The 24,150-nt window shown below is 45.7% G+C and overlaps 1 protein-coding gene across 1 annotated transcript in view; it reads right to left on the bottom strand.

The window, feature by feature from the left end:
* The window catches only part of UNKL (unk like zinc finger), a 370,451-nt gene that overhangs the window by 72,525 nt on the left and 273,776 nt on the right, over window positions 1-24,150 (bottom strand). Inside the window, exon 10 of the mRNA XM_086940574.1 lies at window positions 11,185-11,362. Coding sequence (XP_086796700.1) covers window positions 11,185-11,362 — 178 coding nt within the window. The remainder of the gene's footprint in view (window positions 1-11,184; window positions 11,363-24,150) is intronic.

Raw genomic sequence — 24,150 nt, 5'->3', positions numbered from 1 at the left:
GAATGCTTTGCCTTGGATCGTATCCAGTATTACCCCAAGAAATTGAATCCTTTAGGAAGGATAGAGGACTGATTTTCACTCTCTAGAGTGAAAATCAGAGAGTGAAAAACCTGCCGGCTTGTGGATGTTGATTGAGAAGCCTGTCCAAAGGAAGGAGCCTTTATTAGCCTATCGTCCAGATAAGGGAATAATTGGATGCCATGCAGTCTGAGATGAGCTGCTACTGGAGCTTGGAATTTGGTAAAGACTCTCGGAGCTGAGCGTAAGCCGAATGGGAGCACTTTGAATTGGAAATGTACACCTGCCACAGTAAATCGAAGGAATTTCCGGTGTTTGGGATGAATTGGGATGTGGAAGTACGCATCCTGGAGATCCAACGTTGTCATGAAGTCCGCATGATCCAAAAGCTGAAGGATTTCCTAAAGTGTGACCATGCAGAAGGATTTTCTTTTAAGATATTTGTTCATTTTTCTTAAATCCAGGATAGGACTCCATTCCCCTGACTTTTTCTTTATTAGAAAAAAGCGGGAACAAAATCCCTTCCCCACCTCAGAGCGAGGCACTCTTTCTATCGCTCCTTTGGTGGATGAGGAGGGGGGAATTGATAAATTCTAAGGTGTGACCAAATTTGATAATGTCCAATAGCCACTTGTCTGTGGTTATTTTCTTCCAATTTTTGAGATGCTGGGATATATTCGGAATTTTGTAGACTAGCTGTGGCAGATCTGGTGCAGGTGTTGAAATATTGTCACTGTTTTCTAGCAGAGTCTCTGCCTTGAGGTTGGCGTCTTCTGCTCGGTTGTCTATAAGCGGCCGCTGGGGGATTTCTATAGGACTGCTGCTGTTGCTATCCATATCGCCCTTAACCGCCCTGATGTTGGTATTTCTGATATCCTCTGTGAAATTAATAAGAACCTCTGCCTCTCGCTCCTCGAAAAGGTGTTTTTCTGTTTATTAAAGTACCCAGTGCCCTGGCGGTATCAGTATCTTTTTTGATTTCTTGTAACGCCTCATCTATGTGCTTCCCAAATAATAAGTCCCCATCAAATGGCATGTCCAGAATCTTTTTTTGGGCCTCCGGGCGAAAGTTGATGGATTTCAACCAACCTTGACGTCTAAGGGTTCTTGCTCCAGCAAGTTGGCAAAACCCCAAAGAAGCCATATCCATAGAGATATCAATAATCTCGGACGCAGCCCTTTCACCTTCCAGAAGTATTTTTCTTGCTTCCCGTTTCTTATCCTCAGGAACATATTCGAGATAAGGGGAAATATCAGACCATAATTGGCGGTCATATCTGCCTAAAATTGACTAAGAATTTGTGGCACAAACTGAGGCACCCGCCATGGTGGTAAACCGTTTACCAATGTTATCTAGGTGTCTCCCATCCCTATCTGGTGGCGCCGTTACTGGAATAGATGGATTACAAGACTTCCGTTGGGCCGCCTGTGAGATTAGAGTCTGGCCTTGGGTGCCAAGAGAGGCAAGCAGGAGCATCATCTTGTGCTTTATATTTTTTATCGATTCTAGGGAGAATCGCAGGTATTGAAAACTGAGTTTTCATTATCTTCGTTCCTTCTTCCCAAATATGATCTATTATCGGGATTGAACAAACCGATTTTCTACTTTGATCTTTAAAATCATAGAAAACACTCTATTTTCTGTACCAATACTGGAAGATGAAATCTAGTTGCTGCCCTTTCCATGATAGCGTGAAAACCTCCTATATCCTCAGGAGGGGAGTCAACCGCTTGAGGGACTGGTGAAGATGGCGTTGGAATTAAGTACTCATCCCATTCATCCACCATTGTGGGTGAGTTTGGTATCTCTCCCTCTTCAGCCACTGTGTCACCATCATCATCCTGAAGGAAATGAGTAGGCAAAACCACCTAAGGCACCGAGACAGGGGCAGCAGGACTTGCAACCTGCAAAACTGTAGGCGCAGGGGGTTGTTCAGGTACCTGTACTGGTGGGAAGCGTGCATTATAATCTCTCAACATTGCAGTGAGATCTTCCATCAACGCAGCAGGCATTTGAACTATAGGTTCTTGATGAAAAGATTCCTGAGGTCCTCTTAGAGATTCACAGGGCTCATAATATTCTTCATCAACTTCGCCCTCCTGATATTTAATTCGGAGCGGAGAAGGATCTTGTGCTGGGCCACAAGGTCCTTCATCATCTGTCTCCAGATAGTGGTTAGGACGTAAAGTTAAATATGGGAAACATTCTGATAAAATTGTCTTGAAGATAACAATTTAGAAGTTAACTCTGGCGTAATTTGCAAAGATGTAGGTATTTTACGCTTCAGTGTCGATGAAATAAACATGGACGTCAGTATCTGTAGAAATTGCCATTATAGAAGAGACTGTTGACGTTTAATTCATTGAGGTCATCGTCGCTGCAGTAGTCGATGGTGGGCTCCTCGACGAGAGTAGTATCGCCGTCAACAGTGGGCTCGTCGACGGGATCTGTATTGTCGTCAACGGTGTACCAGTCGACGGAAGCTGTATCGTAGTGGACGGCGGTGGCATAGTCAACGGCATGGATGTCGACGACGAAGTAGGCGTTAGACGAGATTGGCATCGTCGTTGGCGATGAAATAATCGACGGTGCCATCGACGGAGTGTTAGCTGGCGATGGGACTTTCTTCGTCGACAGAGGAATCACTCACCTTCTGAGGAGATTTCATGGTCGACAGCACTTTTCGACGTTGACAGAGGCTCAGAAAGGGATTTCTGCTGCTTTGAGGCAGTTTTCAGAGAAATCTTCACCTTTTCTCCCATTTTTACCTCTGAAGAGAATAAAGGCTTCTCTTTTTTAGAGGAAGAGTGACCAATCTCAGTGTGAGATTTCTTCAGGGTCTTACATTGTCTCTCAGGGGGATCTCCAGATCTATCCCTCTTCTTGGCCTGAGGGGTGGGCGCCTGAGGACTTATGCTGCCTTCATCTCCAGAAACCACCTCCGATATAGCCTTCAGCTTTTCTAGCCAGACCAAAAGTCTTCCTTCTCTGTCCTTCAAGGTCTTGGCAGGAAAGGTTCTACAGATCCTGGAATCCTTGACCTTGTGAGCTGGATACAGGCAGTAAATACATTCTTTATGTGGATCCTCAAAATGTAATCTTTTCTTCCCACGTGAAGAACAAGGCAAAAACGAGCTTTTCTTTTAAGAGTAAGACATAATATCTCACAAAGATAGCTAAAGTAAGGAAAAAACTGAGCAGCGCTCAGGGAGACTCCCGGTCACACGAGGTGCGGTAGAAAATCTGAGGGTTTGCCTCTCTGTGGAAGGTTCTAAGAGGGTGCTGCAACCTGATTGGCTGTGTTTCAAGTTTGGTTCTTTTTGCAAAAGGACTAAGATAGGCTAATGTAGTGACTTGGCTGTCCACAGTAGCCTATTGTATAATGCTGTTATGACTATAATGTATATGTTTTATTTTACCGTGAGACTCCCACCCCCGTCGGCGGGGATGATTCTAAGCATGTGAATCTATGAAAGATACCCCAATACTGGATAACTAGGAAATGTATTCATTTAGGGGTCCCGTTCAGGTTCACAGACGCACTGTACTCCCGGAGACCATGAATGTGGAAGGAAACCTTTAATGTTCATGCTCACTGGGAGGACCCTTCCAGGTCTTTAAATCTCAAACCAAGGGAGCATGCACCCAACATGAGATCCACAGACCAAAAGAATACTTAAAAAAAAAAGAAAAGAATACAGATAGAGGAGGTGCAGGATCTGGCCGAAGGTCAAGCGCTGTGACGCTGGGCACATGGCAGGCTGGTGCAGGATGGCCACACCCGCTATAATATGCAACCATGATTGGGCACAGGGGAGATTGCGTTTTCCAACTGAACCTGCAAAACCATAATCACAGCAGTGGGAACATAAGTAGCAGACACTTCAAAAAGCTATGTTTTACATGTTAGATATTACTGTCATAAGCACTCTTCTGGATACATATTGTAGTACAGAGCACCAGTTCATGTGGTTCGCGCAACGTGAAATGTGGGCCTGTATTCAAGCAGAGAAACAGCCTATCATTTGTGATTATAAGTAGCATTACTAAAGTTAGTCTGTGAGTTGCCCAGCAGTCAGGGACAGATGTCCAAACTCCAGGTGCCATAGAAAATGATAGAGAGAAAGTGGGTAAACCTGCAGAATCATTCTTGTGTCCCTGATTAGCAAATGCCTAGCTCCTGGTAACTGAAATGAAGAGGCATCGAAAAGCAGAACAAGTCGGGGGAACTTATTGCCTCACAGAATTTGGGGTCATCAGCATCATCTGGTAACTGCACTCCAGCAATTTCTATATCAGCCATCGGCGCAACGGAATCGGTGGAAACCCTTTAGGAGCTCTCCTTCCCAATCTGCTGAGCAGATGCCCCCAATCAACCCTTGTTACTGAAACCTTGGAGCAAATGGAGGACATGTGTTATTTCTCCCTGTTGTGAAAAGCCCTAGTGTTGGGATGTTGCACTTGTCAAATTGGTCATGAACCACTGTGTGAATTGGCTCCGGATCATGAAACTTAGACCTTGGACCTGCTGAAGTCATCCACTGTATCGTTCTTTAATCCAGAGAATGTTATGCAATCAGAGATATGTTCTGTCCTGATGTCTTATGCTTCTCTGGACGGAGACAGAGACCTTGCTTCAGAATGTGGAACACTGTCATGGTACTGTCTGTTATCATCCAGATTGTACTCCCTGTGAATTATACATGGAATGCTCATACTGACTTTATGTTAATATATAGAATTAATTCGGTCTAGGAACAAAGACCCCTGGTCGAGGGCAAGATCAGTGGTCTTTACCCACCGTTCAAGGAAGCATCAGCAATTACCATGACCTCGGAATAAAAAAGGCGCAAAGATGTGCTGGTGTTCGATGTGGACAATGGATCGATTAGCCCAAGGCTGCCTTTTCATTTTGTCAGCGGATCCTATCTAGCAGTCACATTAGCGGAAGCCATCAGGGCTGCAGGCACTATTCCTCTGGTTACTTTCTGAAGTACCTGGAATTCCAGGGTGCATGAGGAGAGATTGTCCTGAGAAGGTTTGAGGAGGGATTTCCCAAAATTGACAGACAAACCCAGCCCTTGGAATAGTCAAGAGGCAGGTCCTTGAGAGGGAACTCCGCCTTCACTTTTCAATGCACGTTTACTACCAACCATCATGATGAGCCACAAAGGGTGCCTGACATTTTATGAGCATCCTGGGTGATGACCGCACTCATAACAGATGAACGCCAAATGGTCAGTGCTCTCAGCCCACAGTGAACTTGAGAAAGCTTTGATACTTATGAGGATTGGTGAATGTCAAAGTAGTCATCGTCGAGGTCCTGTGATGATATAAATCACCCTGAAGAGCTTCTTCAAGACAAACTTATTGATGAAGTACAAGATTATGATAGGGCAGGGGCTTTTGCTCTTCTTCTGCAAGCATATCTCAAGTGGTTGGTCTGTATTTTTTGTGTCCAGATACAAATTCTATTGGAATCCTACTAAGAAGTCCATGACCGCTGCCTCTAGTCGCTTAAGCAGTTTCTCAATACCTTCTTGAGGGGGTAATTTTTTTAAATTTGTGAGTGCTCCAGACACCTCTATGTCCATCACTCACTTCTTCAAAGTGATTGCTTCCCATACTGAGGCCCCCTGGGAAAAGCCCTTTCTCGGGCAAGCAGGGACAGTGCTTCATCCTTAGACCCATCACACTTGTTTTTGTACAGGCCCATAGGTTATAATCACCCTCTCCCTAAAGTATTGCCTTGGACTGAAGCCATGTTTGCCCTCTTGGGGAATTGATATCGATAAGATGGGTGGAGCAGAGAAAGGCCACTGATGAAAATGTGAAGTGAAAACCTCTGCAATTGTTTGAACCTGCCTCACAATCCTCAAAGAAAGACCGACACTTCAATGACAGTGCTACCATTGCCTTCACCGTGTTATGTGTCAGTCTTAATGGACTGGACCGCTTTGCTGATCAATTCTTTGGTGCTGAAGGGCATGTTTTACACTGTGCCCACAGTTCCAGTCAGAAACCAGTTAACTTCATCCAACCTTTGTTGCAGCGTGCCTGTCATAGCACATAGGAATGACATCTGTGTCTGCTAAACCTAAGGCTTTCATTATAGCCGTGATAGAGAACAATCTACCCTTCCATCTTAATAAGGATTGCCATTAGTTTGAAGGGTTTAATCCCTGCAATCTTACCATCCTTGTGCCCTCAAGGTTCCTTCTTTTTTCCAGGGACGCAGAGAGAGCCAAGACAGGGTACAAGGTTTGCAGGTGTATAACTGTCTCCATCACAAGTCTAACTTAGCCATAGGTTGTGGGCACGTGGGTGATGAATCCTGGACCCTAGATGTATGTAGTTATGCGGAATCCTGGTCCCTAGATATATGTCATAATGGGAATCTCTCGCACTGAAACTGGATTCCTGAGCAGGATGTTCCAAAAGTGATCTAGCAAAAGCAGATCCAAGCACAATCTAGGATTCCAGCTGCAGCACAAAGAGGAATCCTAGATCTTCAGTCAGTATGTTTAGGGAGGCATTAGCTTGGTCTTTAGGTCCTGCATCAAGAGTAGCTTTGAGTATATCAAACCCAGTGAGGCTGGCGCTGAACACCAAGTATGACGGCTTCAAACCCATGACATATTCCCCAAAAGCAATGCAAGGGGAAGAGAAAGCTCTCCATACCCCAAAAGTACTTTGAGGAATAGTCAGGGCACTTGAATGGGGGCTCTGGGCATTGTGTCCTCTGCTGTGGATTTGTCTGTGGCTCTTCAATCGTAGTACTTGGGGCCTGGATTTCTTTGATAAGAGGGTAGTTTCTGAAGCACATTCTTGCCATTTTTTCAATTTCTCAGACTTAATAAATTACCCTAATAGTCATCTTCTTTCCTTGTCCTTGAGGAAAAGCTGGCACAGTACACATTCTGTAACAATTGTTCAGAAACAGGCAATGTATAAACACTAAGTGTGAGCAGTTCTCAAAGATTTTCCTCGGATTACATCATCCACAAGCTTAAAAGAAAGTAGTAATTGTGGTTTCATTTGAAAGTCTACACTTGCACAGAAAGCACAGGATTAATCCCCAGAAACAAAGCTGCAGCTAAGATATCAACTTAGCTTACCTTAGAAGGGCAGTATGTCCATGCACTAACACATGTTACAGATGTTACAGAGAGGAACCAGTAATGGCAGGGAGGGCAATGGTTACATAATAGTGCCCATGCTTCATACTTCAACCACTCATTTTACCTTTGGCAAACACCCTGTCACCTACTGCACAAAGTAGTATTAATGTCCTTTTGTAAGTTATGTATGTTCAAGATGTTATAGCAGCTAATTAATAAATGAGTAAGGTAAGCTCAATTGACAGTAGAAAAGAATATAACTTTTGCTTAAAGACATTACATTTTTCTTTTTTTTTCTAGAGAATTCTCAGCTTCACATGAGGAAATATTTAAACGGCACCTGAAACTATACAATATCTAATGGTGGAGAATACATTTTACTCAGTGTCTCATGTTTCCACCCTGATTGAGGCCCTTTCCCCTTTCTTGCTGTGTTGCTAGACTCCTCCTTCATGCCTACAACTTCGTCCTCTGTACTTCCCAATTTCTCTTTCTTGTCCTGCTTAGGTTTTCTGTTAAGTTTCCTTCTCTCATCAGTCTTTGGCGTTTTAGCTTTTCTGCTTCTTTCCCCTGATTTTTCTTTCAAAATCACGTGTTGCTCCACCCTTTCCCATGCTTTTTTTTGTCAAAGAAGGTGTACCCTTGGTGAAACTCTTAGCTTTCAATGAAACATCAGCATAATTTTCAGCTGCAGGCCCCTCAGTCTTTAAGTGTGTAATATGGAAACAGCAGAATAGTCCAATTAATGTAAATGTGACATTTTGGCAGTCTGTAAACTCTATGTTTTGTGGCGAGGATGCTGTTGGGTCAATTGCCTTGGAGCATGCTTTCTTTAGCCTTCCTCTTATCAAAAAATTGACTATCTGCTCTTTAGAGATGGGAAGCCACTTCTGGCATCTGGTGAACAACCTGGTGCCAACTTTTTGATGAATGTCAAGACTCTGGACTTATGGTGGTATTGCTCTGTGGTGTAAAACAGGTATTTCTGGGGTGTCCGGATGCATTAGTAGAAGGATGCACACATTCATTGATAACTGGAAGTCGCAGGCATGAAATATACAGCACGTCATATATGTGAAATTGTTTTGGCTTCCTGAAAGGAGAATACTATAAACATCTGTCAGCGTATCCACAATACCTAGTTCTGGAAAGAAGCTTTTTCCTTATCTGACCAGGATGCTGTAGTAAAATGACTGTTTTTTTCTCATTGTGAAAACCTAACCTCATGCGGCAGGCCCCCATACTGTGCTTTACTTGGGCAGCTATGTCCCTAACTTCTCTGGGCTATCGCTGTAAGAAAAAAGAAGGTAAGTGTTCATTGGTACACTGGATGTAATTTGTGTTTGTTCTCGTTATTATATTTGAAGTAGCACATTTGGGAGCATTTGCCCTCTCAATTTTATTATGACGTTTATAGAAATTGTAGTTCTCATGCATATCACATCATCCTTCCACAAAATATAATCTTAGGACAGACGCTTGCACTCTCTAAATCCAGTGACTGATCGAGCACTGACATCCTACAGTGCTATCTGTCTGATCTGCCATTGATGCTTAAATCAGGTGCACTTTATTTATAGCAATTTGAGGGTAATTTGCCAGACGCTTTAAAAGATGCCGACTTCAGTGAAGGCACTGATTTGTTCACATTAGTCTATACTGTACCCAGTCAAAAGACATGTCAAGGCAGTAGCTTGTAGCATATGCACTCAAGTAGTACATACGTTCCTGCTGCATGCACAAACTCCATTATAACACTCCTCAGGGGGCACTCTTGCTGTGAAAGCAGGGTGGTGGGCACGATTTCTAACCAGGTTAAACACTGAATGCAGTCAAATATGTCAACTAACATGTAGAGTCCTGTGGTGCCAGGTTGTATTTTCACTCTAGTCTTGGCACAATTGTTACTACTATTGACAATTCTAGAAACATCCGGGTTGTTGGTTCTTCTAAACTGGGAATTAACACTGTTGACAACAGAATTTTGTGAACTCACATGCTTCAAATACCTACAAAATCTCTGATTATCTGAGGCTCTCACACCCACCACTTAGGGGCTACACTGCGATATAACTCCCCCTAAGACAGATAGATTGTTTTCATGTCTACCATGTCTGGGGTGGTGAGGGGGGCGGGGTTAATAAACAATTCACTGCATAGTGTCCCGGAAGAGAACGGGCCTTGAGAGGCTGTTGTGGTATTATTTTGTTCCTTATGCTGATAAAATTAAAAATAATTAAACCATAAATTGAGAAGCAATAGTAAAAATCGGTTTTTGCTTTTGGTCGTTCTAAAGTTATTACAAAACAAGTCCTCCCAGTAGTAAGTCTCTAACTCAATATCCAAAATATGTGCTGATCCACTGTATGAATGTCTTTAAAAGCCCACCAGTTATGCCATTGTGCTAGGTACACTTCACCCACTTAGCATGATTCAGCCCAGAAATCAGTTCATTGCATATATGGTCATGTCTTTAAAATGCGAGAGGCAGGCTTTACCTCTCAGCACAGCAAAACACACAAGATGATGGACGGATGTTGCACAATGGCAAAGCATTCACCGCCAGTCACAGATCTGGGTTTAATCCATCGTTATTTTGCTCACCAAGCCACCCCAGTTCAGACATGGCCATATGCAAATCAGTCTTGACCCTGTGCCCCATGGGAACAGTCCAGATCGAACTGCCAAGCCATGTCTTCCCTGGACGGGAATCAAGCATCCTAGGACCGGTTTCTGGCTATCAGCTGTCTTCACCCAGGATAGCTTGACTCCAGTGGCTTAGTGAGCAGGGGACCCACGTCTGGGCATACCCTTCCCACATAGGGTGAACAGCAAAACACACAAGATGATGGACGGAATGTTGCACAATGGCAAAACATTCACCCCTAGTCACAGATCTGGGTTTACTTCATCGTTATTTTGCTCACCAAGCCACCCCAGTTCAGACATGGCCTTATGCAAATCAGTCTTGACCCTGTGCCTCATGGGAACAGTCCAGACCGAACTGCCAAGCCATGTCTTCCCTGGACCGGAATCAAGCATCCTAGGACCGGTTTCTGGCTATCAGCCGTCTTCAGCCAGGATAGCTTGACTCCAGTGGCTTAGTGAGCACGGGACCCACGTCTGGGCATACCCTTCCCACATAGGGTGAACAGCAAACCACACAAGATGATGTACAGAATGTTGCACAATGGCAAAACATTCACCCCCAGTCATAGATCTGGGTTTAATCCATCATTATTTTGCTCACCAAGAACTGAAGAGTGGACAGAAATACAACTGCCACACTTCTACTTGACCTAACTGCTTCATTCAACAAGGTCCACAGGAACCTGGCATCAAGGGAAGCATCCATGACTGGATCTCCTCTGGCCTTTCTGACAGATCCAGCATCATATTGCCATCTTCATTCACATCACCTCCTTTTGGCATAAAGGGAGGTGCACTGCAAGACCGGACATTCAGATCATCCTACATTTGGAAAATACAAGGAGCTTGACAACTCGGGACTACACTACAGCCCCTGAAATATGAACCAACAGTTGCTGCACAAAGGCCGTGAACTGAACTCTTCCAAGCTGAGATCTCGACATGCAGAGATTGGAAGATCTAACCCCGAAAATCCCGACCCCAGGAACTAAGTGTATCATCAACGCCATCAAGAGAATTTAGAAACCTCAGACTGATCAAGCATTAATATGTTACAAAAAGTGCCTTCTTTGCTGTTCATACCCTATGTCAAATTTTCCTGCAGTTAGGAATCTTCTATCTAGAAGTCAAGGTTTCTCTGCTGCAAAGTACAAGAACACTATATCAAGATAACTTCTAGAAGTCTATTTACGTGATCACATATCACAGGCCCTCGAAATACTTCATGCGTCCAATCGCCAAATACTCAACTTACCACAGACTGTATTCCACACTGGACACAAACATAATAGTTATAGATGCACAGGAAAACACATCTGTGATATTATGAATAACTGAGAAATGCTGACAAAGGTAATTATTGTATAAAGAAAAAACAAAGATATTTAGGCTTACCTGCTACAGATTCAACAGTATTACTACAAGGATAAAATGAAAGAGCTTTGGCATTAACACTTGAAAGCGCTGTAGGGGATGAACTGTCTGAGCCAATACTGGATGCCAGACTGGAAGTTATACTAGAGGTTATACTCGAAGCCAGTGGGTTTGCTACTGAAAAAACACTGAGGTGGTTCTGTTTAAAAATAAATAATAAAAAGAATAATGCATTACAAATGATAAGATCAATACAACTTAAATATATCTGAAATGCAACTTACAACAGCACATTCATCAAGTCAAGATAAAATATATTTGAAAAAAAACAGACATCTTGAAATGTTTTTCAATATGTTCAGTGAAAAATGCATTTATACACAATTCATTACAAGTCTGATAGATTTTGGAATAGAATATTTACACCCTTAGTTGTTTGTTAGTAGGCACAAGGTTCCATGATGCCACCCGCAGTTTCTTTGGCGCTCTCAAACTTTTTGCACACACTAAGGAATTGGAATCAGTGGGCACAGAGCAGTTGGATTGGAAGTTAAGAGAACATGTGATATCAGTGAGTAAATGGATGTAGTAATTTATTTTCAAATGCATAAGATACAAAGAATAACAGGTGAATTTGCTTGATTGCCCAAAAACAATGTATGTGATTAAGCAAGGTTGCTCTGCTGGGCCAAAGAAAGGAGGAACAGTTGGACTTCTAAAAGAGGGGCAGTAAAGGGATCCACAGCCTTTGCTGTGCACCATGCCACAAATTTGTTCCACCTGCAGGCATACACCAACTTAGTGGAGGGACGCCTGGCTGCAAGAATGACATCACAGACTTCAGGAGGCAAGTCGAAAGGAATCAACTGCCGCCAATAAATCTCCACACAAAGAGACCGCAACTCCACTCGCGACTAAAAGCGTCGCCTAGCGAGTGCCGCCTTGGAAGTTCCAAAGCGCAGAACTGCGGACATTGTGTGTTCTCTTCGGTGGCGAATAGACCTAAATAAAGCTCTCCCCACTGTCGAAAGAGACCTTGCGCCACGTCAGAGTGAAGAAGCCATTTGTGATCCATCATGCACCTGCGGCTGCATTTGTCCACCCTGGTATTCAGAGAACCTGCCACATGCCACCAGGGAAATGCCTGGATGTTCCAGCCATGTCCAGAGGCGCAGAACCTCCTGACATAGCGTCCACGACCCCACCCGCCCGGTTTGTTGCAGTAACACATGGGGGTGGTGTTGTCTGTGAACACCTGCACTACTCTCCCCTTGATAGAGGGAAGGAATGCTTTCAGTGCAAGTCAGATCGCCTGAAGCTCCAGAAGGTTGATATGGAGCCTGGACTCCGCCGGAGACCAGAGGCCTCTGATCGCCGACTCTCCCATATGCCACGCCCGCCCAATCCCAGGAGGGACGCATCCATCACCACTCTGTGCTCCGGTTGGGGAAGGGAGAGGGATCTTTCATTGACCCAATGCCAGTTTGTGAGCCACCACTACAGCCATTGTGCAGTGCCCTCCGAGATCTGGACGTAATCAGACAGGTTCCCGTGATGCTGCACCCACTGGAACTTAATGTCCCACTGCAGAGCCTGCATATGCCATCTGGCATGAGGCCCAGCAGCCTCAGGGTCATCCTGACCGAAACCCAGGATAGAGGCTGAAAGATCGGAATCATAGCCTAAATATCCTGGACTCGCCGTTAGGGAGGATAGGCCCGAAAGTGCGTCATCTCCAGAACCGCTCCAATGAAGAGGAGCTTCTGAGAGGGAATTAGGTGCAACTTCGGCACATTGATGGAGAACCCCAGCAAATGCAGGGGGTCGGCCGTAGTCTGGAGGTGGAAGACGACTGTCTAGGGGTAAGCCCTCCTTCAACAGCCAGTCGTCCAGATAGGGGGAAGACTGGAACCCCCAATCTGCGCAGATGAGCTGCGACCACTGCCATCACTTTCGTGAACACCAGAGGAGAGCTGGTAAGGCCAAAGGGGAGCAAAGTAAACTGAAAGTGCTCGTGACCTACCGTAAACCGCAGGTAACGCAGGTGGGCCGGCAGGGCGGGAATGTGGAAATATGCGTCCTGCAGGTCCAAGGCTACCATCCAGTCTCCAGGGTCGAGGGCAGACGAGACCTCTTGAACTTTTCCTTCCGGAGGAAGCGATTGACGTCCTTGAGGTCCAAGATTGGACGCAGGCTCTTGTCCTTCTTGGGCACCAGAAAGTAGTGGGAATAACCACCACATCATACTTCTGGCGCAGGAACGCGCTCAATGGCCCCCTTGGCCAAGAGGGCAGCGACTTCCTGTTGAAGAAGTGCAAAGTGATCCCCCGACATGCAGTGGTACTGGGGTGGCATGGCTGGAGGGGTAGTCTCGAAGGGGAGGGAGTAGCCCCTTCGGACAATTTGTAATACCCACCTGTCCGAAGTGATGGTGCACTCTAGGGGGTGGGGGTGGTGATTCCTGCCAACCACTGGCCTTTGATGGGCCTGAAAGACCAGACTAGGAAGGTTTGGAGGCAGTGGTGACCGGGGTGGAGGTGGACTGACCCGCCTGCTGGCCTCCTGACCCGCCTCAGCGGGTTCCATGTCCACAGCAGCTCTGAAATTGTTGCTGCGCAGGCTTGTGGCTCTGAAGCGAACGTGTTGGGGCGCCCTTTCCGTGGCCACAAAAGGAGCGAAAAGCAGAAGGTGGAGGAGGGCACGTGGTGGAAAGGCCCAAGGACTTGGCCGTAGCCCGAGAGTCCTTAAAGCACTCCAACGCACGGTCTGCCTTGTTGCCAAAAAGGCGAATGCCATCAAAAGGCATGTCCATCAGGGTGTTCTGGACATCCCCAGAGAAACCAGTGGTCCTCAGCCAGGAGTGGTGACGGAGCGCTACTGTCGTTGAAATCGCCCTGTCCAGCGAGTCGGTGGTGTCAAGGCCACATCGAAACTTTGCTGCATATCTCCCTTCAGCAATAGCTTGAGAGAGCACTGCCCGGGCGTCCTCCGGACACTGAGGCAGCACTTGCGCCACCGTATCCCACACAGAGTGGGAATAAAGGCCCAAGAGACATGCAGTGTTCACAGACCGCAGCCCTGAACTGGCGGAAGAAAAATTCTTCTTACCAAACTGTTCCAGTTTATTGAATTCCCTGTCCGGGGGAGCGGAAGGGAATGTGGGGACGCAGAGGCTTGGACAACTGCTCTCATGGGTGGGGTCTTAGGAAAGGAAAATGGGGTCGCCCGGGGCCAGGCGAAGGCGTCTGGCCACGTTACTATCCACAGGAGCCCTTGGTTTGGACCTGGACCAGGTGCCCAAAAGAACGTCTGAAAGTGCATCATTAAAGGGCAGCAGTGGTAGCTGACGGCTGAAGCACTTCTGTCAGGAGGTTAGTCCAGACGGCCACTGTAGAGAGTTCAAGGTGGAGAGCCTTGGCTGCCCTACGCAACACCATTGTGTAACTCGCACCCTCCTCCATAGCCACGGTAGGAGGAGTTAGCATGCCAAAGTCAGGAGAGGTGTCCTGACCACTGGCATCCCCCAATTCCTCTGCCCAGTCCGGGTCAAACTCACTCCGAGCTGTGAGAGGGTCCTAAGAACCCTCCCATTCATTCCCTTCCTCCGAAGGCTGATGAACAGGCCGGAAATAAGGAGGATAGACATAGGGGTAGAAAGGCCTCATCGGCGTCAGAATCGGCGTTGAGAGACGCCGCTCCAGCGCCGTGGCCACATCAGGGCTGAAACCAGGGAGGACATAGTTCGGAGGCACGGGCAACGTCAGAGGTGGTGCCAGTGGGGTCGACATCGGTGGAGGTGTCACAAGGTCAACCGGCGTCGACTGGGATCCATGCCTGGATCCTTGGGGGCCCTGCGATGCCGGGGCAGGAGTCAACAGCGATGCCGGAGCTGCCAACAGTGAAGAGCGAAGGCCCCAAGTCAGGCCCTCGGCGCCCGACGGTGCGCCTGCGGGGCCAGAGGGCCAAAAGAGATGGGCCATGGCTTACAAAAAGCCCTGCAGCTGGCCCGGAGTCGCCGACGGACCCAGGAAGGGCGGGTAGGCCGACAGCTAGTGCGTAGGCTCCGCCGGAGTCGCGGGGGTGGCAGCACCCACACCCTCGGCCATGTCACGGGACGGGCGAGGTGAAGTCGGAGAGCAATGGCGCTTCTTCAAATTCTTGTGATGCTTCGCCTTACCTGACCCAGAGTGCGAAGACTTTGATCCCGATGAACGATGGTGATGGCTCCGCGACCGGTCCCTCGACCTCCCACAGGACCTTGAATGGCGCGGTGTTGACTGCTGGACTTCAAGCAACTTACGCGGCCGCTCCTGCAAAGTCTTCGGCGCCATGGCCCGGCAGTCGGGGCACGACTTGGGGTCGTGGTCGTGCCCCAAGCAGTAAAGACACAGGTTTTGCGGGTCAATCACCGACATCATGCAATGACAGTCCCTGCAGGACTTGAAACCGGGCATCCCTACGGCACCAGGAGTCGCTCTCTCCGGATCTGCACTTGCTGGCACGGAAAAAGAAAGAACTGGCGTACAGTCATCTTGGTGACCACAATGCCAATGACGGACACGGAGCCGAACGACGCCACCTACTGATTCTCAGGGGTACTGCTGACGAAAACATTCCGGATCCAGTCTGACGCCTGGGGTTACTTCCAAGGTAAGGAATCTATCACTACTTGTTTCTTTCAGATACTTTGACTAGGGGCACTATGGCAGTGCTGCCAGATGTGTTAGTGAGCGTGTGGTATTTGGGTATGTAGAATTATGTGTGCGTATAATTCAGATATATGTGTTGTGGGTAAATGAGAGCCTGAGCGGACTAGGACTTTTATTTAAAATGTAAACACCTCAGTGCTTCAGTTCCTCACCCTGGGCCATAAATCGGAATGAGCACTGCTCATTATAAGGCCCTGCTATTTTCAGATGGTTGAAAATAATGTAAAATAAACACAGCCTTCTCTTCACTTGAAAAGGAAAATGTGACTCTTTGTTTATTTAAAAATTAACTCAAGGCTGCGAGCTACTCTGAAGGTGTTTGTGAGTGACGGGTTGGAGACATCTGCTTTACACTATTAACTTAATTTTGAACTAGATACTTAATTAATTTAAACATATTAAATTACAATTAAAAAATAAATCCCACCTAAAGTAAAATGTTTTTTTACTATGGTTAACATTTCAAACAGTTATGTACAAAATTAACTTCAATTAATTTCATTTTTTTTGATTAAACAAAATGTACGTTAACTTTTAAATAAAAAAAAGGTAATTAAAATAGGTCATCATAAAATAATGTGACACATGCTTGCTTTCTATACGTCTGCCCTGACTTATGGACCTTCAGCCGTGGGCTCAGCCGTGCTCAATCCCCAGCCACATCTTTTGATTTTTCTGTACTCTCCAGCTGTATACTGCGAGCTCCGCCAGAAGCGCAGTCAGTCGACTGCTTTTTAGGTCTTCAGAGACTGTATTTACAGGAGCATGTGTGTTGACTCAACTCTTTTCCCCATTCAGCTACATTGTGGTCCCTGCATCCTCCGTGTGACAAGGTGGCAATTTTCTTTCCACCCTTTAGCCAGTTACTTTGTTGCACTAACTCACACTCCTCCAGCATCGACACAGTGTTCCTTTTAATCCCCCCCCACCCCCAAAAAACAAAAGGGAAAAAAGCAGGCCGGGAGGTGCGGAGAGATTTTGTATTTCTTTTTTCACAATAAGAGTTTGGCCATCAATACAGTTTGGCCATCAATACAGTTTACTTCCCTAAGCATTTGTTTTGTTCCTGGTGGTCTATGAGAGATAAGCTGCTCTGGAACAGACCAAGATGTCAAAGACACCATGCTCGCTACCCACCTAATAGGCACAAATCGAGGAGTTTGATTAGATGGGGTTGACAATGGGCTTGGTTCCTCCTAATTCAGCAACAATAGCTATAACACTGATCCTGGTGCTTTTTCCCTTGATTCCTCTATATTTGATTTGTTGAAGGAGTCTTCGACCCCTTTGCGCAACGACATGGTATGTCCTGTGTCTGTTCCGCGCCACTCCCTTTTGCCCAACTTCATTACTGGTTCTCTTCCCAACTGGAAACCAGTTAGGGGTACTACCCGCTCCAAATGCCCCACCCTCCACCAATACAGTTTACTTCCCTAAGCATTTGTTTTGTTCCTGGTGGTCTATGAGAGTTAAGCTGCTCTGGAACAGACCAAGATGTCAAAGACACCATGCTCGCTACCCACCTAATAGGCACAAATCGAGGAGTTTGATTAGATGGGGTTGACAATGGGCTTGGTTCCTCCTAATTCAGCAACAATAGCTATAGCACTGATCCTGGTGCTTTTTCCCTTGATTCCTCTATTTTTGATTTGTTGAAGGAGTCTTCGACCCCTTTGCGCAACGACATGGTATGTCCTGTGTCTGTTCCGCGCCACTCCCTTTTGCCCAACTTCATTACTGGTTCTCTTCCCAACTGGAAACCAGTTAGGGGTACTACCCGCTCCAAATGGCCCACCCTCCATAACAGGTAAAATACACTTTAATCCTGAATAGACAGTACTGTTTGTCCTTTTTTCAATGTCAAAGTCAGAACCCTCATTTGTGCATTAACCACAACTTCAAGCATATTCTCAATTGTGTCTTGAATAAATCTGGCCCCCTCACCTATCTCCTCGAAGCCCTCAAACAAGCGGTCAGATCGACTGGCGATATCGATTTGGACACGGGCATATATCATTTCTAATATGCGTAGATCCCAAACTTGGTGAACTGTTTGCCAATCCCAGAACTGGGATTTCTGAGCAGCCTGACGCATTTCGGAAACCTCCTTCCTCATAGGCTCAGTCCCACAGATTAAAACAGCGTTTGGGCCACACTACATTTATTGCCTAAACTGCCTTCGGATAGGCTGCTTCAATAAGCCATAACCTGATTAGTTCACAGGCCCCTCTGGAATTCTGGGTCCTCAGGGTCCTTTATGCGGGCTCATCTGAGCAGCCCATTGGAGGGCGTTCATTTTTAAGTGCGGGAGGTGTGTCAGCATCGCTCACCGAACCGTTGCGCCTCTGAAGAAGTGCAAGGAGCACAGAAACGCGTCAGGCGTACAACGACGATCACGCTGTAATTGCCGATCGGCATGCTGGTCCTGTTTTCACCGTAATAAAGGCTTGCAGCTTACGGATGTGGAGTGCATCTTTGACAGGTGGGCAAACCTTGGAGAGTGTGTATATATATATTTCACCAAAGGCCCAAGCATTTTGAAGGAAGCACTCACAGCCGATGCGAACCGAGGTTCATAAACAAAGAATCAACCAGCAATGATATTTCCAGGCTTTTATTGTCGATGATTTCAGTGCTGCGACGCGTTTCGAGGCTCCAGCCTCTTCATCTGGCAGCTGGAAAATGTGGCATGGATTTCCATAGGTGCGCCTTTCATTTATTTACTTTTGTGCACCTCGTGCATTCTGGGTTTTAATGTCCTTTTGGAAGAGTTAATATCACCCTAAGTGGGTCCCATGCCACATCTTTATATTTCATCACCATGTTTATAGAATGTACCTTCAGTAGGCCCCTTCGTATCAGCCAGTTGATATTTTCCCTGCAAAAGCTGTGCTGGCCGCAGTTGTGACAAAGTTCCATTACTGCGCAGCCCTTCACAAAGTTTTAAAGTGGTGCATCCTTCCATGGTGATGAAATATAAAGATGTGGCATGGGACCCACTTAGGGTGATATTAACTCTTCCAAAAGGACATTAAATCCCAGAATGCACGAGGTGCACGAAAGTAAATAAACGAAAGGCGCACCTATGGAAATCCATGCCACATTTTCCAGCTGCCGGATGAAGTGGCTGGAGCCGCGAAACGCGTCGCAGCACTGAAATCATCGACAATAAAAGCCTGGAAATATCATTGCTGGTGGATTCTTTGTTTATGAACCTCGGTTCGCATCGGCTGTGAGTGCTTCCTTCAAAATGCTTGGTCCTTTGGTGAATATTAAATAACACGGCAGTCCTGTCGTGGAAGGATGCACCACTTTCAAACTTGGTGAAAGGCTGCGCAGTAATGGAACTTTGTCACAACTGCAGCCAGCACAGCTTTTGCGGGGAAAATATCAATAGAATAAAAAATAGAAAGTTTAAATATGTTATTTATATATATATATATATATATATATATATATATATATATATATATATATATATATATATATATGCCAAGGTGTATTGAAGAATGAACGGCTGTATAAGTGTCTGGATGGATGATTTAGTAGGTGCGTGACTGACTGTATAAGTAAGTGATTAAATGTGCCCTACTGAATGCATGGGTTAGTGATTGATACAGACATTCACACAGTTTAGTTTGTCAGTTGGTGTGTAAGCAGTTGCATGGGTTGGTGAGTAAGCTGTTACATGGGCTGGTGAGTAGCTAAATGGGGATCTATATTGGTTTGATTGTTCGTCTGAGTATCTGTATGGGTGCCTGATTGTCTGTGTGGGTGGGTGTGACTGTGCATAGATGTGTGAGTGGATGATTCACTGGGTGTATGGGTTCAAGAGTGCATCTGTGAAGGGCTGTATGGGTGGGTGGGTGAGTGTGTGTATGGGTGTGTTGGTGAGTGAATGAATGCCTCAGTGGTACATGTGTGAGTAACTGCATATGTGAAAGGCAGTATATGTGAGTGTTGGAGTGTATAAATGACTGTGAGACAGTGATTGTGAGAGTGGCTGTATGGATCAGTGTTTAGTTGCTTTAGTTATTGTATAAGAGTGTAAGTATGTGTTAGTATAGGTTTCAATACGTGAGGTGGTGTGTGTATAACTGTATAGGTGAGTAAATGGGAGTGTGATTGATTGTTTGCATAACTGACTAGGTGTGTGAGTAACTCTACGGTTGAGTGGGGGGGTGTGAGTGTCTGTATAGATATGTGAGTGCATTTGATAATGTCGTTTTAATGGTTGACTGCATGTAGGAGTGACTGTGTGGGTGAATGAGTGGATGTGTGTGTAGACCTAGGAATTCGTGAGTGGGTATGTACTAACTGGTATTGAGGCGTCTATGATTTCAATAATGGTGGTCTGTATTTTAGAGTGGGTGTATCAAAGGTTATATTAGGGTATGAGGAGGTCCGTCAGATTATCATGTGGATGTCATCAGTGATGTCATTTGAAATGTCATCAGTGATGTCACTGATCATGTCATGAATGATGCAATAAGTTACGTCATCAGCAGTGCATTGTGGGGGCGCGAGTTATAGTTAGCTGAACTAACTATAACAGCCGAATTTCTGTGGTTTTGTACGAGTGAAATGCCCAACTAACTACAACGACCCTGAAACCTGTGGTTTTTCAGTGAATTTCTACAGTTTTTTAAATGCTAATTTCTAACTATAACGTCTCTGAAATTCACTGAAAAAACCATAGGTTTCAGAGACGTTATAGTTAGAAATGATCATTTAAAAAACCTTTGAAATTCACTGAAAAAAACATAGGTTTCAAAGGTTTTTTAAATGCTCATTCCTAACTATGCCCACAAAGGAAGGGCATGTGAAGAAAGAGTAAGAAAAGCGCAGAAAGAAGCAAGACAAATATAGAAAGAGGCAACAGAAACCCAGAAAGACGAAGAAAAGTGAAGGAAGAAGCAAGATATGTGCAGAAAGAACCAACAGAGGAGCAGAAAGTCCTCCTGTGCCTCCAACTTTTTGCTGACGAGTACTGGTGGTAACTGACTGACTAACCAGGCCTAGAGCCAGTGCTATGCTACAAGACACTTCGATTACAGTGAAAACACCTACATACACTGGGGAACACTATGCGTTGGGGTACCCCTGTGATTAGCATGACCTCCTCTGTATTTGCCATGAGTTAGTGCCTGGGTCATTGCATGGGTAGTGACTGGATGAGTAGAGTGCTGCAAGGACAGTGCATGGTGATTTTATAACTGCTTCGATTTAGGCGAAGTGATGGGATAAGTAGATGGTGCTGGCTGGGTGATTGGAGGAGTGCATGGCTAGTGACAATGAGATGGCTGGACTGCATCAGTAGTGCTCAGTGGATTGTAGAAGTGCATGTGTTAGTGCCTGGGTCATGGCATGAGTACATGGGTAGTGACTAGATGATTAGAGTACTGTAAGGAGAGGGCACAGTGAATTTATAAGTGCTTGTGTTTTGGCGCAGTGATTAGATAAGGACATGGAACTGGCTGGGTGATTGGAGGAGTACGTGGGTAGTCACAAGGAGATGGCTGGACTGCATGGGTAGTGCTCAGGGTATTGTAGCAGTGCATAGGTACTGACTGGGTGATTAGATTACTGCAAGAAGAGTACATGGTGAATTTATAAGTGCTTGGGTTTTGGCGGAGTGATTGGATAAGTACACACGCCACATCAGGCCTGCCCCCTCCCTTCACCACTGTGCAAACGCACCCCCTGGCGGGTTTTAAGTTGGGGGATTCATTTCCCTTGAATCGTGAGGGTCCCTGAAGGTCAACTAGCCCACCAGGTAAATCCAGTAAGCGCCACAGAGCTGCGTTGCAGAGAGGTGATCCAAGGCCACTCTCCTTTTAACACCTCTCTGCATCACAGCTCTGTGGCGCTTACTGGAGGTACCTGGTGGGCTAGTTGGACCCAAGGGACCCTCAGGATTCAAGGGGACTTAATCCCCTAACTTACAACGCGCCAGAGGGTCCGTTTGCAGTGGTGAAGGGAGGTGGTGGGGCCTGATGTGACAAGTGTGCAAATGTGCTCCGTGGCGTGATTTAAGTTGGGGGATTAAGCCCCCTTGAATCCTGAGGGTCCCTGGGACCCAACAAGCCCACCAGGTACCTTCAGTAAGCACCACAGAGCTGCGTTGCAAAGAGGTGGTCCTTTCACCACTCTGCAACATAACTTTGTGGTGGTGAAGATACCTGGTAGGCTAGTTGGCCCCCAGGATCCCTCAGGACTTAATCCCCCAACTGAAAACGCACCACAGAGCTGCCTTGCACCGAGGTGTAAAAAGGGGAGTAGCCTCGGACCACCTTTCTGCAACGCAGCCCTGTGGCACTTATTAGAGGGACCTGGTGGGCTAGATGGCCCCCGCGGGCCCCCGCAAATATAAACTATAAATTGGGCAATGCCCACGGAACCTGGCCCAGCCGGGGGCCTCATTTACATGAAGCGTGGGAGGCAACGCTTCATTTTTAAAAAATAATTTGAGTGAGATTCACGTCCCCAGCGCAAACTCTGCCGAAATCATTTTTAAAAATGGCCTTGTACATCCTGGCTACAATGGACATCGAAAGTCTATACACCAATATACAACAGGCAGAAGCAGTAGAGATGATTCACAACATCTTAGAGACTCGTACACGGCCCCACCAAGTACCTACCTGGTTTATCACTGAGTGTGCTAGAATTGCACTGTATGAAAATTATTTCCTTTTCAATAATGATTTTTTTGTGCAATTGAAGGGCGTGGCCATGGGGGCGGTTTTCGCCCCCACAATAGCGAATTTGTTTGTTGCAAACTTTGAGGAGCAAGTAGTTTTTAACAACAACCCTTTTGTAACACATCTGGCAAACTACTTAAGGTATATCGACGATGTCTGTATAGTTTGGGATGGCACACAATCTGAATTAAAAGACTTTCATCGATGGCTGAATACAAAGGACACGAATTTACAGTTTACCTTGGAAAACGATGCTAACAGCATCAGTTTCCTTGATCTAAATATCATGCATGTTGATGGGACATTGGCCGTCTGTTTATACACCAAACCGACGGCTCGAAACACACTTCTAAAATATAGCAGCCATCATCCCCGCAGTTTACGGGATAACCTCCCTTTTGGCCAGTTCCTCCGTATTCGGAGGAATTGTACCAGAAGGGAGGATTATTTCCGGGAGGCCAAAGTACTTCAAGAGAAACTGGTGATGCGTGCATATCCCTATCGGCTGGTAAAACACGCAATGAAGCGTGCTTGGTTTTACGACCGACAAGCCCTACTGCAGAAAAATCAGTCGACAGTTTCTGAGCCTATTACTGAGCAGACTACATGTGTCTTGACTTTTGGTACAGAATCGACAGCAATAACCAAAATCATTAGAAGCAATTGGCATCTGATCAAAAAAGTTGAACCCCAATTGGCTATGCCAAGATTCGCGTTCAAAAGGGGAAGAAATCTAAGGGATCATCTGGTTAGGGCTTATACTGAGCCTAAACCCAACACCCTCCCAAACATTTGGGGTTTGGCTCCTATCGTGGGACACTTCCCCTGTGGTAGCTGCACTGCTTGCTCCACCACCCAGGCCAAAAAAACTTGCTGCATTAACGGAAAAACACTCTTGTTTAAACATCATTCTAACTGTCTGACCAAAAATGTGGTCTACTGTATCCATTGCCCATGTGACCTCTATTACATTGGTAAAACAACACAAGAAATAAGAAAGCGGATCACTCAACACCAGTCCCGTATCAGATGTAAAGTTTTGACAGCACCACTAGTAGAGCACTTCACTAACATGTCTCATGCTCCAACTGATATGAAATGGTATGTAATAGAATGTGTAAGAGGCACAAGGAGAAGACCCAATGTCGAAAGATTACTGACACAAAGAGAAAACAAACTGATTTGGCTGTGTGATACGGTTGAAAATGGGCTGAATAGCCTTATTGAATGGCATAATTTAGCCACTCTTACTTGACTGGTTTCACACCTGTAGTACATGCCTGTATATGGTGTTTAAAGACTTAAGACTATTGGTCTCTCAATGGTCACTATTTGCCCTCACTTGCTGTACAATTATGTAGGTACGACTAGCCTTAGTTGGCTGTTGCTATTGTTCCGACATTTATATTTATAATCCTAATCATTTTGATTGTTAAATACCACAGTGGGTGTAAGTTGAGTATATACACGATTTCTGCACTTAGTTGACCGCTTTCATTATTTGTTATTATTGTGACTCTGAGTTTTAGTTTATCTTACTGCCCCTGCTGACTAGGCTAAGATGGCCGCCGCTC

Source organism: Lissotriton vulgaris, chromosome 10 (assembly GCF_964263255.1).
Source record: "Lissotriton vulgaris chromosome 10, aLisVul1.2, whole genome shotgun sequence".
Taxonomy (NCBI): Eukaryota; Metazoa; Chordata; class Amphibia; order Caudata; family Salamandridae; genus Lissotriton; species Lissotriton vulgaris.
The sequence above is the reverse complement of the archived record's forward strand: the minus strand, read 5'-3'. Positions and strand labels throughout refer to the sequence as shown.